The sequence below is a fragment of the Miniopterus schreibersii genome, assembly GCF_964146895.1.
Source record: "Miniopterus schreibersii genome assembly, chromosome: 3".
Taxonomy (NCBI): Eukaryota; Metazoa; Chordata; class Mammalia; order Chiroptera; family Miniopteridae; genus Miniopterus; species Miniopterus schreibersii.
Window position 1 is genome coordinate 38347621 of NC_138103.1, and position 16261 is coordinate 38363881.

At 37.4% G+C, this 16261-nt stretch overlaps 1 protein-coding gene across 3 annotated transcripts in view; it reads right to left on the reverse strand.

The window, feature by feature from the left end:
• Positions 1–6951: 6951 nt before the first annotated feature.
• DMXL1 (Dmx like 1) overlaps positions 6952–16261 on the reverse strand; it is a 124568-nt gene continuing 115258 nt past the window's right edge. For all 3 annotated transcript variants that reach the window (XM_081133425.1, XM_081133424.1, XM_081133426.1), the window contains 3 exons: positions 14878–14930; positions 10670–10887; positions 6952–9393 (listed from right to left, as the gene is read on the reverse strand). In XM_081133425.1, the coding sequence (XP_080989551.1) occupies positions 9169–9393; positions 10670–10887; positions 14878–14930 (496 nt within the window). In that variant the 3' untranslated portion in view covers positions 6952–9168. The remainder of the gene's footprint in view (positions 9394–10669; positions 10888–14877; positions 14931–16261) is intronic.

Here is a 16261-nt window from a genome sequence, read left to right on the forward strand (position 1 = left end):
GCTATCTCCACCGACAGAGTGCGTGAGAGCTCCTCTCACAGGCCCTCCGGATACCTGTCTTGGCTAAATTCTGTCATAAATTTTGACAGGATGCTCTGTTAGGCAGAATAATGACTCCCGGAAAGATGTCCACTCCCTAATCCTCGGAACCTGTGACTATTTTATCTTACTTGGCAAAAAGGATTTGGCAGACGTGCTTAAGGTTAAAGACCTTGAGATAGGGAGATTATCCTGGATTATTTGGGTGGATCTAATCTAATACCAGTTCCATAAAGTGGAAGAAGAGTGAGTTCCAGTGATTCAAAGAATGAGAAGAACTCGACCTGGATTAGGAGCCAAGGAATGTGGGTGGGTGCCCTCTAAGAGCTGGGAATGGATCCCAGCCAACAATAAATGGGAATCCCAGTGCCCTACAACCACACGGAACTGAATTCTGCCAGTAACCTGGATGAGCAAGGAAACGGGTCCTCTCTTTAGAGCCTCCAGAGAGAAACTCAGCTCTACTACTAACACTTTGATTTTATCCTGGTGAGACCCACACGGAACTTCTGACTTACAGGCCTGTAAAATAATAGGTCTGGGTTGTTTAAACCCCCCAAATGGGGGCAATCTGTTGTGGCAGCAATAAGAAACGAATACAGATGCTGAAGGCCTAAACTAAGTAGGTAGAAAGAAGATGGATTCAAGACTTACACAGGCCCTTGCGATTGATGGGATATGGGAGGCGTTGACCTTAAAAAACAAAGCTGTTTTACCAGCAAAATGTGTTTATTTGGGAATATCAGAGAAATTACAATTTAGGACAAGAAAAGTATGGTGACCGTAGGCAAGTCTGAAGAACAGAGGGTTTGCTTTATAGGGGGCAGAAAGAGGAAGTGGGGGGGGGGAGGGCTGTTTCCAAGAGTTCAGTCTTGTCATTGGCTGAGTGTAGCATTTTCTCCTTGGCTAGGCTGTCACCTGGCAACCAGCTGAAAACGTACAGGTGAGATTCACAAAGGTAGAGGTATTTTACTGGATTAGGAGAAAATCTTCCTCCTGCTGTGGTACGTTTTCCTGTTTGGGTCTGGGTGGCAGTGCATGAGATGTCCCCCTACATGGCTTCCTGACTCCATTTTAAATGAGGTTTCCTTTGTTTATTTTTAACTGGGACGAGAGAAGGAGAGTTATCTAGGTCAATTCACCTGGTTTCTGGATTAGCAGGCTCAGTCTTTGGTAGTGCTACCCAGTGTTGGGAGGGTCACAGGTAAGTACTTTCTAAATACTTTTTGAGCCTGCAGTGATGCAACTAAATTAGGATTAAAAGAGTTCGTACACTCCCAGCCTCCCCCACCCTCAAATAATTAGAAACGATACCTGAATGTTCATGGGCAGTGATATTTGTCACCACCAACTGAGGGTTCTAGTAATGGATCTGCCCTGTGTAAGCTGGCTGACTTTGGACAAAGTACAAAGCTTTAATTTGACTTGGCTTCTTCTACTGTGTCAGCTAGGAGGAGCCCATGTACACAATTGCTGTGAGCACCAGCCAGGATGTCACGGTGTCTGCAACCTGAACCTCAGGAACTTTCACCATTGCTTCATTTCAGTCCCCCTTGTGCCCAGCTGCATGCACCCTAGAGCAGCAGTGCCCAGAGCCCCATCTACCTTTATCTTTACAGATGAAGATCCCATAATCTTTACCTCCAACATTCCACACCCCCCACTATAGCCTCTCATCCTTGGCCCCCCGCTATTCCCGTATTTCCTACCCAGCCTGACCCCAAGAACCAGCATTTCAGTCACTTGTTAGTGCCTGCTATCCCTTTGCCCCACTGTCCTTTCCTTTCATGCACCTGGCAGTTCTTTCTAGCCATCCCCTTTTGTCGTATTGGCTACTTAAGAAAAACCCAAAAATGTGAAGCTTAATGCTCTACAAGACTCATGACCTATAATCTCAGTTGAGTCTTCATGCAGCTGGTGTGTCCTTGTGCTTCAGGGTGCAAAGGAAAGGGGAGTTCCATCTTTACCCCTTTTTTTGAGAAATCTTCCCCGCTCATCACACTCCCTGCTCTTGATACACAGCCTCACTTCCTATTTTATAGAATATAGACAGATCAATCGTTTTCTCTACTTCCTGACCCAGCTACCAGAAATACCATCTGTCTCCACACTCAGCTTGACTTCCTTTCTTCTCACCCCAGTGGCTCAGAGCAAATCCACTCACCAGTCCTCTGGGGCCTGCCTGAGCTCTCTCTTCTGTCTACAGGGCTGCATTCTATTAAGTACTCCTCCTCTTTTATCCTGAACCTCTCAATTTCTGTATCCCCCCACAAAACATAAGAATGCTAAAATTAAAAGTAATATAGTATTTAAGATTCTTGAGGCACCCTACCTACCACCTTCTCTCTCTACCACTCACCTTAATAGGACCATCTAGACCTGAGAGACTATACAGAACAGCAGTAGAAACAATGCAGAGTGGCCATTGCCTCAGCACTTACTCTAGGGGGCGGGGAAAGGGGCCTACACAATCTCAGGCAACTTGCATCACTGTTGTCAAAGAACTACTAGTCTTCCTTTCCTTTAACTTTGGTAAAGACATAGGACTCTGCCTTATTTCATAGTGTGATAATATTTAAAAATTAACAAGATAATTAATTTTCCTATCTTATTTGGGCCAAAAGGTAGTTGGATCATTTTATTTTCAAACTAGCTTTTGCATAGTTCCAATTTGGGGTCATAAAAAACGTACTGGAATCTAGAAAGTTCCTAATAAACAATCCATTATTCAATGGCTAAATATATTTTAAAATAATTGCAGCCGCAGCCCTAGCTGGTTTGGCTCAGTGGATAGAGCGTCGGCCTGTGGACCGGGATTCGGTTCTGGCCAAGGGCATGTACCTTGGTTGCAGGCTCGATCCCCAGCTCTGGTCAGGGATTGTGTGGGAGGCGGCCGATCGATGTCTCTCTCTCTCACATTGATGTCTTTCTTTCTGTCTCTCTCTCTCTCCCCCTTCCACTCTCTCTGAAAAGCAAAGGAAAAAATATCCTCAGGTGAGGATTAGAATAAAAAATAAATAAATTGCAGCTGCATCTGGATTAATAAATCCCCTCAGACCAAATAAACCCAAGAAACAAAACCCGCAAACCCTATAAATCAGATGAAGTAGATAGCTGTAACTACAGCTGCATGCCAGAAATACCTCTGTGCATACCTCCTATTTTTGCTTCTGCCCAGCTGAAGGTACAGGAACTAACTTTAGACAAAGTTGTCAAGTTTCAAGAAATCTTCTGACCCCGTTTTCCCTTTTACTTTTCTCTCTCTCGCTTCAAGCCTCTACTCTGCTAACTCAGTACCAGCCTCCCTTTTTTGAGTGTAAGGAAACAGCCAGAATTGACCCTTGAACAACATGGGGGTTAGGAACGAAGAACCCCCATGCTGTTGGAAAATCCACATGTAACTATTGATGGGCCTTCCGCATATGCAGATTCCCAACAGCAGGTTGAAAATACTATAAGACAAAGAGTAGAAAGTAGTGAGAATTGCTGGGTCCTAGGGTATGCACACTCCCTTTGTATGTGCTTTTATGAATAGTCCTGTGAATCAAATGTCTATTTACTGCTTTACTTTTCCTACTTATTCTTTGTTGACAACTTGATGTTCTCTGCCCTGTTCCCTCACAAGCCCCTGCCCCTACCTTCACCGTGCTCCTTTGACAAAGACCCAAGAAATCCAAACTGCAGGCCCAGCAGGCAGGCATCTGTGTCTCACAGGCCCTCTCAGCCACATCCATTGTTGATCTGCTCTCTTGTTAAACATTTTGGGGGAAAAAGAAATTGAAAATACTACATGACACTGATATGGAAGCATGGGAAAGACTGACAAGTCTCAGAGGGAAGGAGGCAGGGGGATGGGAAGAGATTAACCAAAGAACTTCTGTGCATATATGCATAAGCCTTGGACACAGACAATAGTGCGGTGAAGGCCTGGGGTGGGGCAGGAGCCAGGTGGAGGGGGGCAGAGGGGGGAATATACTCTGGGGGGAGAGCAGAAGTGACTCACATTCCCCGAGGGAATGAAAGATTTCACAAGGGAGGTTCCATCCAACCAAGTAGAAAAGGGTGAACTGGAGTTTGCCAGGCGGAGAGAAGGGCGCTCCAGGCCGTGAGAGGGAAGGAGGGTCTAACATTTTCCAGCAGGCTCAGAGCACTGAAGCGAGGATGTGCAGCTTCAAGCCGCCCACAGAACCATCTATGTGGCTTTTGTGCTTCACCTACATTTTTGTGGGACTGTATCAGTGAACATGCCGGATGCAAAACATGGCTGTAAGTTCGCCATCCTCCAAACTATTATGATTGTCCAACTTTCTTCCCAGTCCTGTTTCTTTTAGGAGCATTATCATAATATGTAATCTTGTCCTTAGAGTAACCATATGAGCAAGGTAAAGGGTACAGGTATTTTCCCTAATGGAAGTCTAAGCGTAGACTGAGTAGGGTAGAGTTGTTCAATGTTGTGCAAACTAGAAACTCAGAGATAGAATATCAAGAATTTGGGATTAATGGTATTTTCCTATTCCATAGACTGCAATCCCCGCTCAGAGCTATTACACATCACTAGTGATTATACCTTTATCATATTTTGCACTTCTTATCCAGAATTACTTACCTCCTATAAGTCACTAAAACAAGCCCCTTCCTAAGAAAGCTTGCTACAACTATTGTCTGTATCAAGGGGTGACATTATCCACAATCTTAGCTAATTCCATCAGCCACCTTCCCCATGAAACCAAGTTCTCTGCATGTTTGCAGATGTTCACCCCTTACGCCATTCTCTATAGAAATTCTTGTGATTGCTCCACTGGATCCTTGGTCTATGCAGGTTCTTCCTCACTTGGGAACTTATTTTAACTGTTATCTCAAATCTCGCTTGAGCTTTATCCCAAATACTACAAAGGCTAGTTTTGTCTTGTCTTTGCATAATTCTACTCTGAAAGTCTTTTTCTATAAATATGGTCTACATTCCTCGTTCTATTGATAGAGGTCTCTAGTGTACTTACACCCATGAAACACTAGTCCAAGTTGGCAACCCTTTACTTTTTTTAAAAAAAATATGTCTTTATTGATTTCAGAGAGAGGGAGAGGGTTAGAGAAACATCGATGATGAGAGAGTCATTGATGAGCTGCCTCCTGCACGCCCCCGACTGGGGAGCCCACAACCCAGGCATGTGCCCTGACCGGGAATCAAACTTTGATCTCCTGGATCCTAGGTCGATGCTCAACCGCTGGCTGGGCTTTACTTGATTTTTAACAAGGCTCCCACCTTAGTAACGGAGCGCTGCGAGCACAGCTCTCACCTAGTGGGCTCTGAGTCCCATAGAACATTTCCCCTCGTTACCAATACTCAGAGTGAAGAGCTGGTGTGCTACTTACTTCCACGTGTGAGTTTTTGGTGTGCACACATGGGTCTGTCTTTCTCCTTACCCAACAATGGCCTCATGAATTTAAAAAAATTTATTCAATATTGTGGATTACCAATGGTCTCAGAGTCAAGACACAGGCAAGGTGGTAGTCGCAAGTACTTTTGTTAAGATCTCAGATTTAAGGATGTAGCATGTAGACCCCTTTTGTGAGATGATACAATTTCTAAAAATCTGTACACCACAGCAACCTGGTAGGTGGCCCACGGTAGAGGAGAACCTGTCCCAGAAAAAAATCTGGTACATTCAAGTAACCTATGTTCAACTTCTTCCAAGTACCAAAAGGTAACCTTTCTTACATAGGTAATATCAAGCATCAAAAACACCCCAGCAATTCACAAAAAGGATTCCTGACAACTCTACTCAGCAGAGCAGTTCCTAAAGTTATCAGGTCCTATTAAAAACACAAGTCTCTTTCTGCCAGCACACACGTAAAGTTTGGTGCCATGCTATTGACTGGGAACATAGTGCATCCCCTTCCCTACTCCCATGGTAAAGTCCTGTTTCATACGGATTCTTCCATACATATTTCTGTCTCTGCATCTGCAGAGCCCAAAACATCTAAGCCCAAAACAATATGGGATATTACACCTTGTATTTTTCAATTTTCCCCACCAACTTCTTTTCATCAGCAGATACAAATCTAACATCCTTTTAGTGCTGAGAGAATATTCCATTGTAGGAATGTACCACAATTTTTGTTCAAGCATTTACTTATTAACATTTAATTTCCAGTTTTTTTCCTCCAATAGATGTTTCAATACACATCTGTTTACATGTATTTTTGTGCAAGGGTGTTTTTATGTTTATAGGATAATTTCTCAAGTAGCATTGCTCAGTCTGTACAGTAACTTTGCAGTGGTTTAGCTCTGCCAGCAGGGTTTCAGTGTGCCATCTCCTTGCATCTTCACCAAAACTGATCCTGTCCCTCTTCTGACTTTACACTGATCTGACAGAAACGTTTCCTTAACCATACTTCACGCCTGCTTTTTTGATGTCCTGTTCTGTGAATTATTTGCTGATTTCTCCAATAATCTGCTTATTTTAAAGTTCTCTTTATATACAGAGACATTGATACTTTTCCTGTTACTATACAAATATTTCTCCTAGTCTATCTGTTCTTTTTTAACTTTGGTTGTGGACTCCTGCCATGTGAGATTTAAACTTCGTTTAGTAAAACATGTCTGCTACAATAAAATAGGCCTGTTAAAAGATCACCCCTCTGAGGTTGTATAAGGATTTTAAGTGGGTATCTTTGTATTGTGTTCTGATTGTTAAGACTAGTGTGAGAAATTTCCATGATGTTATCTTTTAAAGTAATTTTTAAAAAATAAGAAAAGAAATGAATTTGGGCAAGACAGAGAGCAGGAAAGGAGCATGGAGGTGACTGCCCCAGGATTCCACATAAGAAAATACCTACATTTCAGAAAACGAGGCTTGAAATATTGTAAGCTGGTCCATCATTACAAAGCTACATCCTCAGAAAATGCACAATTTTAAGAAATGTATTTTGATGTGTTCACTCCATTAATGTGAATGAAATTTTACATGTATGCACATCATTTTATACTTACATATACATTCCTACTATTTCACTCCCCCCCTTTTTTGAATAATGCTTACCTAGAAGGTTAAACAGATGTGGAAAAGGAAGAACAGGGTACCTGGGAAAGTAGTGAATCCTTTCTACATTAACCAAATTCAAATACGGAAATTCTCTATTTTAAAATGTGACATATACTTTAAACCAACTAAAGTGGCATAAATATTACTTAAAACAATAGCATGCTAAAAAAAGTCACTGCATGATTATTTATTTAAAATATTATGACTCTGGATGTAATTACATATGGGCTTACATAATTTATTATTCATATAAACCCTCAATTAAAATGCATAATTATTCACCCACAATGCCTTTTTTATAGTAAGCACAATAAATTTTCTATCTCATTAAAAGTGTTTAAAGCCTTTTGAATCTTGATTTGTGAAGACATTACTGAAAAATAACTTAAGCTTAACTACATCAAACAATGGTACTGTTTGCAATGCTGTCACAGATTCCTCCATGGCAACAGTCAGGTGTTGTTATTGCACGATTTATGATACAGGTTATTATGTGCACATAAACTCTCTACATAATGACAGTGTTTTCACTGCAACTAGCTCAACACATTTAAAACTATGAATACAATGTACAAAATCTTTAACAATATACTTTTAAGATAAAAGTATCCTGAGGATATTACAAAATTCATTTTACCAGCCCTTCATTTCTTTGCTTTATTTAACTCTTTAATTTCCAAGATAATAGTTGTCCATATTTTGTTTCATAAAAATGTTCTTATAGTCCCTATTAACAAAATATATTTAAGCTAAATAGCATATAATTGTCATTTAAACACTTCCAACTGCCTCTCTCCTTGGTTAAAATCAAGTATTTATCAAGTTTTCTATAATTCTGAATCAGAAAAGGTTTAGCAAAACACAGAGAGAAACAGGGTTATCGCATTTAAGTTAAAAGCACTGTGCATTTTTAATATTTTGGTCATATTTTATAATAAAATAATATATTTTGGCAAAAAATAATAAAATATAAGTTTCAGTTTATTTTCTATTCATGGTAGATCTGGCAGGTATTTTACATTTGTAAATACTATCTATTTAATTTGACTGTTTCACATTTGTTTTTAAAAACACTGCTATATGGTTTTCAGAACTTTGAGACTAAAAGCACCTAAAAAATAAAATTTAAGTAAAATGTTTGTTTGATGCTCAAAAAAGCCTTTCATAAATTTATAAACTTACTTTTAAGTGTCTCATATATACCAACACAGAATTGTTATTGCCTGCTAAGACATATTTGACTCAATGTGGTCTTTAAAATAATAATCTTGGAAGTCTTCCTGAAATTTATGTGAAAATTAAGATGGGAATTCAAAAATTTAAAAAAAAAGAACATAAAAAAAATAGCTGCAAGAAAGTTGTTATTCTGGTGGCAGTAGTTATTATGGCACAAAAACACATGAAAAGACTTGTAGTTTTCTCATATATACACAAAGTAAGTTCAAATAAGATGTTCAAGATATATTACATATATACACACAACCACTAACATATATATGTACATACACACACTTGGGCTCCAGGAGGGAAACTTCTGAAAACTTACATATTGAGCCACTTGGCTTATTTATCACTAAAGTCCCAGTCACAGTTTTAATGGAGATGTTCACTATGTTTTAAATTCTTACTCAAATATCAATCTATCATTAGTTGAGAGAAGAAGAGTTTGAGATGTGTAAGTCTGAAAAAGAAACTGAGAGTGTGGTGAATGAAGTGACGATGGATGTGCAACTGCCTTTCCACAAAAGGCGTTTTTACTGCGAAAGAAATTCATGCAGAGGTATCTGCAGAAGAGTTTATCAACCATAAGAAAACAAGACTCCTGTGACACTGTGACATATTCACTATAACATCCTATAAATATGTACTATTACAGCATTACTTATACTTTGGGCAATCGAGTCTAATTCTGAACAACCTTGTTAATTTTTAAGGCATCAGTGCATCAAGGGCAAAGCTCCATAAAATAAATATGAAAACAAGAAAGCATCAGCTTATTTGTGCACAGAGAGTAATCAACGTACATTACATGTGTTGGCCACTTCTATGGAATAGGTAATAAATTATACATCTTATTGTCAAAATGTTATAACATAAATTTCACATCATTTTTCAATACTTCATTTAATGGGCTAAACTGATCTGGCAGGATCCTCATTTTCATTGTTCCATCAGCTCCACATGAAAAAATGTGATTTGCTGGCCCTGTCTCAATCTGCATGACTCCGGTTCCGATATTTCTGAAAATGGACTGCCGAGCATGTTCACTGATAAAAGTGTGAAGAAGACTAAAGGTAGAGAGACTCCAAATCTGAAAGACATTAAGAAAAAAATAAACACTGGGGTTGATGATCACCTAAAAAGTATATATTTAGGCATGTCTTCATGAGCAAATAAGAATTTCTAAAACAAAGATGGAGAAAAGCCTGTGTAGGCCTAAGTTCATAACATCTTGATTCTGCATAGGGTGTTGCACTTTTCTAACTCACTTTGATATTATTGTTTCATTCTTCAAAACCCATCTAGTAAGAAAGCAAGGTATTTTAAACCCAGCATTGGAGATGAGAAAACTTAGATACAAGGATGTTAAGTGCACACTACAAAAACTTGTAATATTATAGGGACTACAATCAAGATTTCCTGTCTCTCAGCAAAGCTTTTGCTGCGTAGTTCTATAGTGAAATAACCTTGTCTCTATCATATAAAATACTCAGCAAGGGATGAGAACCACTGAGAAGAGGGAAGCACCAGACACCTAGAGGCCCTCAGACAATGCAAATCTATGTTTCAACTGTAAGATAAGGTTAATTTTTATAACTTCAGTATATTTTATTAAATAGAAATTTTCTATTTTCAGACCTTACCAAAATAAATGTGTCTGTCCCTAAAGTAATTTATAAGCAACCTGACTTTATGTGAAGAACCTAATGTTTTCAGGGCATCATTTGAAATTTAGGGAAACCAATTTACTTCTTGATTTTTTTAGATCACATTAACAAAAATCTTACTTTTCCCTAAGAAATAAATTAATTTCTACTATTCAAGGCATTTTTGTTAAACTGTGACTTCTGAATACTACATTGTATACTTTCAAATCTTTTTTTTACTCAATTAAATAATAAAACTGAGTACAAACTAAAGAAGTAATCTAAAACAGTATGAACTGAGGGCAGTTCAAATAAGAAACTAGTTTTAAACTTACGGAAAAAAATTCTGTATGAAAGTTGGTGTATATATTTGATTTTTTTTAAAAGCCCTTTCAAAATTCTATAATTCTAGTTAACTTTTTCTGGCTGAGAATTATGAAAACAATACGCTGGTTCTAACAAAGCAGTCCAATTTATTTGCAGGAAATAATCTCTCTAGTGCCTAAATTAATGGATTCTAAGAAATTAGACTCCTCCAGTGGGTTGCTGACCATCAGAATAACTTAGGGAAGATTTATTAAATATCAACTAATGTGGCTAACTACAAAGCAGTTGTTAATATATCTATTGCTTAAATAGATTGACATCATGAATTATGATTAAAGACCTAAGGTTTCTGAAGATTTCATTTTGCAGATATTGTGGAATTACTGTGTTTACCTTTATGTTGCCTTCAGCAGACCCTGTAACAAAGTACTCTTCAGTTGGATCGATAGCAATGGCTTTAACAGGAGAATCATGGCTCTGGAAAAGCTGCCTCTGTTGTCGTTGCTGAAGGTCAAAGACACATGTAAAACCTTTTCTGCCACATGATATTAGTAGCTGATGTTTTGGAGCATATGCTAAAACAGTGGCTCCACTATCATGGCAAATAAAACCTGAAAGTAAAAAAAAAAGTAAAAGCCATTTAATAGTATATGAAACAGACTTGTGGCTTTTGGCCAAGGTGGAATGTTAGAATATGTGTTTTTGTGGACATGTGTTCTCATTTCTCTTGGGTATATATGTAAGAATATATACTGCTGGGTCATACTAAGTGTATGCTTAACTTTATTAGAAATTACCAAACAGTTTTCCAAAGTGGTTGTGCTATTTCATAGTTCTATCAAAAAATCACGAGTATTTCAGTTTTCCCACATCTTTACTAACTCTTGGTATTTTAGACTCTTTAATTTTGGCCATTTCAGTGTATAGAGTAGTCTCTTATGGTGAATTTAGTTTGCATTTCCCTAATAACTATTGATGCTGAACACCATTTCATATGCTTACCTGCTATTCAAATATTGATAAGTGAATAATTTTTCAAATCTTAAATATATTGTTTCTTTCATGGGTTATGCTTTTGGGGTTGTATCTAAAAACTTATCACCAAATCCAAGAACACGTAGATTTTCTCCTACGTTTTGTTCTAGAAATTTTGTAGTTTTGTATTTTAGGTATAACTCTATGATCCATTTTGAGTTAATTTTCATGAAAGGGGTGAGGTCTGTATTGAGGTTAATTTTTCTACATACCAGCATCCAATTATAGAACTATTTGTTGAAAAAAACTATCTGTCTCCATTGAACTGTTTTTGTGTCTTTATTAACAATCCACCTACTATCTACGAGTGGGTCTATTACTGGGTTCTCTACAAGGGCTCTACACAAGCAAACTTTACTTTATTGCTTCGCTTTATTGCACTTCACAGATACTGTGTTGTTTGTGGCAACCCTTTATCAAGCAAGTCTGTTGGTGCCATTTTTCTAACAATACTTGCTCACTTTGTGTCTCTGTCACATTTTAATAATTCTCTCAATATTTCAGACTATTTCATTATTATTACATTTGCTCTGATGATCTATAGTCAGTGATTTTTGATATTACTATAATAATTGTTTTGGGGTGCCACGAACCACGTCCATATGATGGCAAATTTAATAAATGTTGTGCATGTTCTGACTGCCTGTCCCCCCCCCCCCCCCATCTGTTTCCCTCTCCTTGGGCCTCCCTATTCCTCCTATTCCTGAAATCAGGCCAACTAATAATCAGGCCTACAATGGCCTCCAAGTGTTCAAGTGAGGAGTCACAGGTCCCTCACTTTAAATAAAAAGCTAGAAATGATTAAGCTTAGTGAGGCAGAAAGCTAGGCTTCTTGCACTAGTTAGCCAAGTTGTGAATGTGAAGGAAAAGTTCTTGAAGAAAATTAAAAGTGCTACTCCAGGGAACACATGAATGATAAGAAAAACACCTTTATTACTGATATGGAGAAACTTTTAGTGGTCTAGACAGATCAAATCAGCCACAACATTCCCTTAGGTCAAAGACTAATCCAGAGCAAGGCTTTAATTCTCTTTAATTCTATAAATGCAGAGAGGTGAGGAAGCTACAGAAGAAAAGCTGGAAGTTAGCGGAGGTTGGTTTGTGAGGTTCAAGGAAACAATTCGTCTCCACAACTTAAAAGTGCAAGGTAAAGCAGCAAGTGTTGATGGAGAAGCTACCGCAAGCTATCCAGAAGATCGAGCTAAAACAGTTAAGAAAGGTGGTTACACTAAATGACAGATTTTCAATGTAGATGAAATAGGCTTATATTGGAAGAAGATACCATCTAGGACTTTCATTGCTAGAAAGAAGTCAATGCCTAGCTTCAAAGCTTTAAAGGACAGGCTGACTCTCTTTGTTGGGGGCTAATGCAGCTGGGGACTTTAAGTTGAAATGAATGCTCACTTACCACTCCAAAAATCCTAGGACCTTAAGAATTTTGCCAAATCGACTCTGCCTGTGTTCTATAAAAGGGCCAACAAAGCCTGGATGACAGCCTATCTGTTTACAACATGATTTACTGACTATTTTAAGCCCACTGTTGAGACCTATTGCAAAGAAAGACTCTTTTCAAATTATTACTGCTCATTGACAATGCATGTCATCACTCAAGAGCTCTGATGGAGATGTACAAGATTCATATTTTCATGCCTGCTAACACAACATCCATTCTGCACCCAACGGATCAATAAAAATTTCTACTTTCAAGTCTTAAGAAATACATTTTGTAAGGCTATAGATGCCATAGATAGTGATTCCTCTGATGAATCTGGGAAAAGTAAATTGAAATCCTTCTGGGAAGGATTCACCACCCTAGACTCCATTAAGAATATTTGTGATTCATGGTACAAGGTCAAAGTATCAACATTAACAGGAGTTTGGAAGAAGTTGATTCCAACTCTTCTGGATGACTTTGAAGGGTTCAAGAGTTCAATGGAGAAAACAACTGCAGATGTGGTGGAAACAACAAGAGAACTAAAATTAGAAGTGGAGCCTGGAGATGCGACTGAATTGCTGTAATTTCATGATAAAACTTGAACAAATGATGAGTTGCTTCTTATAGATGAGCAAAGAAAGTTGTCTTGAGATGGAATATACTCCTGGTGAAAATGCTGTGAAGACTGTTGAAATGACAACAAAGGATTTAGAATATTACATAAACTTAGTTGGCTAAGCAGAAGCAGGATTCAAGAGGACTGACTCCCATTTTGAAAGAAGTTCTAGTGTGGGTAAAATGCTATCAAACAGCATCACAGGCCATAAGGCAACTGTTAGTAAAAAGACTACATACATATAGTATACACATAACTTTTATAGGCAATGGGAAACCAAAACATTTGTGTGACTCGCTTTACAGGCATACCTAACAGATACTGCAGTTGAGTCCTAGACAACTGCAATAAAAAGAATACCACAATAAAGTGAGTAGTAATCTTTGTGCTGGTGGAGCATCTTGCCTTCAATTTGTAAAAAATGCAACATCTGCGAAGCGAAGTACAATAAAATGACACATGCGTGTAACACAATAGTTGCTTTATTGTGGTGGTTTAAAACTGAACCTGTAATATTGCTGAGGTATGCCTGTATCCTATTCCATGATCTGTGTCTATTCTTAAGCCAATACCTCAATGTCTTAATTACTGTAGCTTTACAGTAATTCCTGAAATCAGGTAGTGTCAGTTCTCCATGTTTGTTTTTCTTCAGTACTCAGTATTCTAGATCTGTTGCCTCTCTCTACAAATTTTAGAACCAGTTTGTTGGTCTGTGCAAAATGGCTTGCTGAGATTTTGATTAGATTGTATTGAATCTATAAAGTTGGGAGGAACTGACAACTTAACAATATTGAGTATTCCAATATGTGGATGTGGAATATCTGTCCATTAATTTAGATCTTTGATTTCTTTTATCATTTATGTAGTTTTCTCTAATAGACGCTATATGCATTTTGTTAGCTATATGCTTCAATATTTCATTATTTTGGGTGCTATTATAAATGGTAGTATTTTTTAAATTTCAAATTCCAATTGTTCATTGCTGGTATATAGGAAAGCAACTGACTTTAGCACTGATCGTGTATCCTGTGACTCTGCTATACTAGCATATTAGTTCTAGGAAGTGTTTTTTGTAGATTCTTAAAGATTTTCTACCCAGATAATTGTTTCACCTGTGAATAAAGACCTTTTTATTTCTACTCTTCCAATCTGTACACCTTTTATCTTATTGCATTAGTTAGGACTTCCAGTACAATGTTAGTTACATAGGAGTGGCGAGTGGGGACATATTACGCAGTAACTAATGTTCACAATGATTACTCATAACTATCAGATAAAAAGTCAAGATGAATGATTTTATATTATCTGTTCTACTGTCCCTCATCAAGGTATAGTGAAGAGTTAATTATGTGTATTGCATTTTTCTGCTTTCAAACTGTGCCACTGTGGGCAAAATAAACCTCACTGGCTAATAAATAGGTCGTTAAAAAAAAAACCACCACATTCATTTAAAAATAATTTGTAGTTTATGAATTTCTTGACTTTCAATATTTATAAAATGCTTTCAAAACTTACCATGAACTAAACTATTGGCAGGTGCTACAAGAGTATCCCACAAACATATATTTCTGGAAAAAAAAAGATTACTCTTGAGTGATACAAAGTTAACAAAAAAAACAGTATATCTAATAGAGTTACATAACATTTGAACCCTGCTCTCACAGAAAGTTCTTAAATTTATAAAAGCACCCAATAGAAGTAACCAATATACTTATGATTATCTTTAAACAAAATTTAAAAACTACTAGCTCATAAAACTAACTTCAGATTAACATGTATTTACAAATAATACTATGAAGCTTGTATATGGAAGCTACATTTTATAATCATTGATTCTCTAATAGACTGTCATATACAAATAGCAGGATACATTAAATTTTCTGGAGTACAAAGAAAACTTATTTCTATTATGAATGGGAGCAGCTTTTACCCCTTTCCTTGAGTTGTAAAAGAGGCACCAATATAGGCAAAAATTTCTATGGAAGATGGGTTGAAAAATTCATTTTCTTATAATCCCATTTCTAGGGCAAAGTGAGGCCTTACAGATAAATATAAAAGCTCAGCAGCCTCACTTGGCCTTGATCTCATAACTCAGTGTGAGGGAAGTCAAAAGTAGGGGTGTGGAGATGGAGGCAGAAGACATTTTCTTGCATATTTAAAGTTTTTGAGGGGATGGGTTACCACTATTGCACAAGTCTTTCTGAGTTTCTTTTTGTGAAACAGTGATTTTAACTGGTGTGCCACAAGAATTTTTAAAACATGAAATACCTGACTATTTAGTCAGGGGCACTGACCTCTTGTCCCTTAGATTGTCAAATTAAAAAACATGACAACAGCCAATGCATCGATAGCCATTGGTGTAAATGCTCTGTCTTGAACCATAAATATATAGGTAATATAATAGAGTTGAATCTTATTGGTCATGTAGCATAAAAAGGTTGCATCTGATTGGTTAATTCTTGGTACTAGAAATCCTTACATACAAGTATAGGCACCTGATTTTTTAAAAAGTCACTTTGGAGCAAAAAGGGTAGGTAATTACTATTATTATTTGTTTTTCTATGTCAATCAAAATTATACCTATTTTTTTGTCAGATGGGCAAAAATTAATATCTTTTAGGTGTGCTGCAGAATTTTAATAATTAGTTTATGTGTGCCATGAGATAAAAAAGGTTGAAAATTGCTCATTTACCTAATAGAGCCACACTGAGGATTAACTAACTAGCATGGCCAATAACTCACAGCATGTTTGGTGTGTTTTTCTGCCTCAAGCTTTCTCAACAACTAGGTAATAATATGAAAAAAAAATTAATTCCCCCAACAAGCAAACCTTATTTCTTACACTAAAGTCTTAACAGAATATTAAAAATACAAAAATAATAGATTTTGTTTTCAAAAA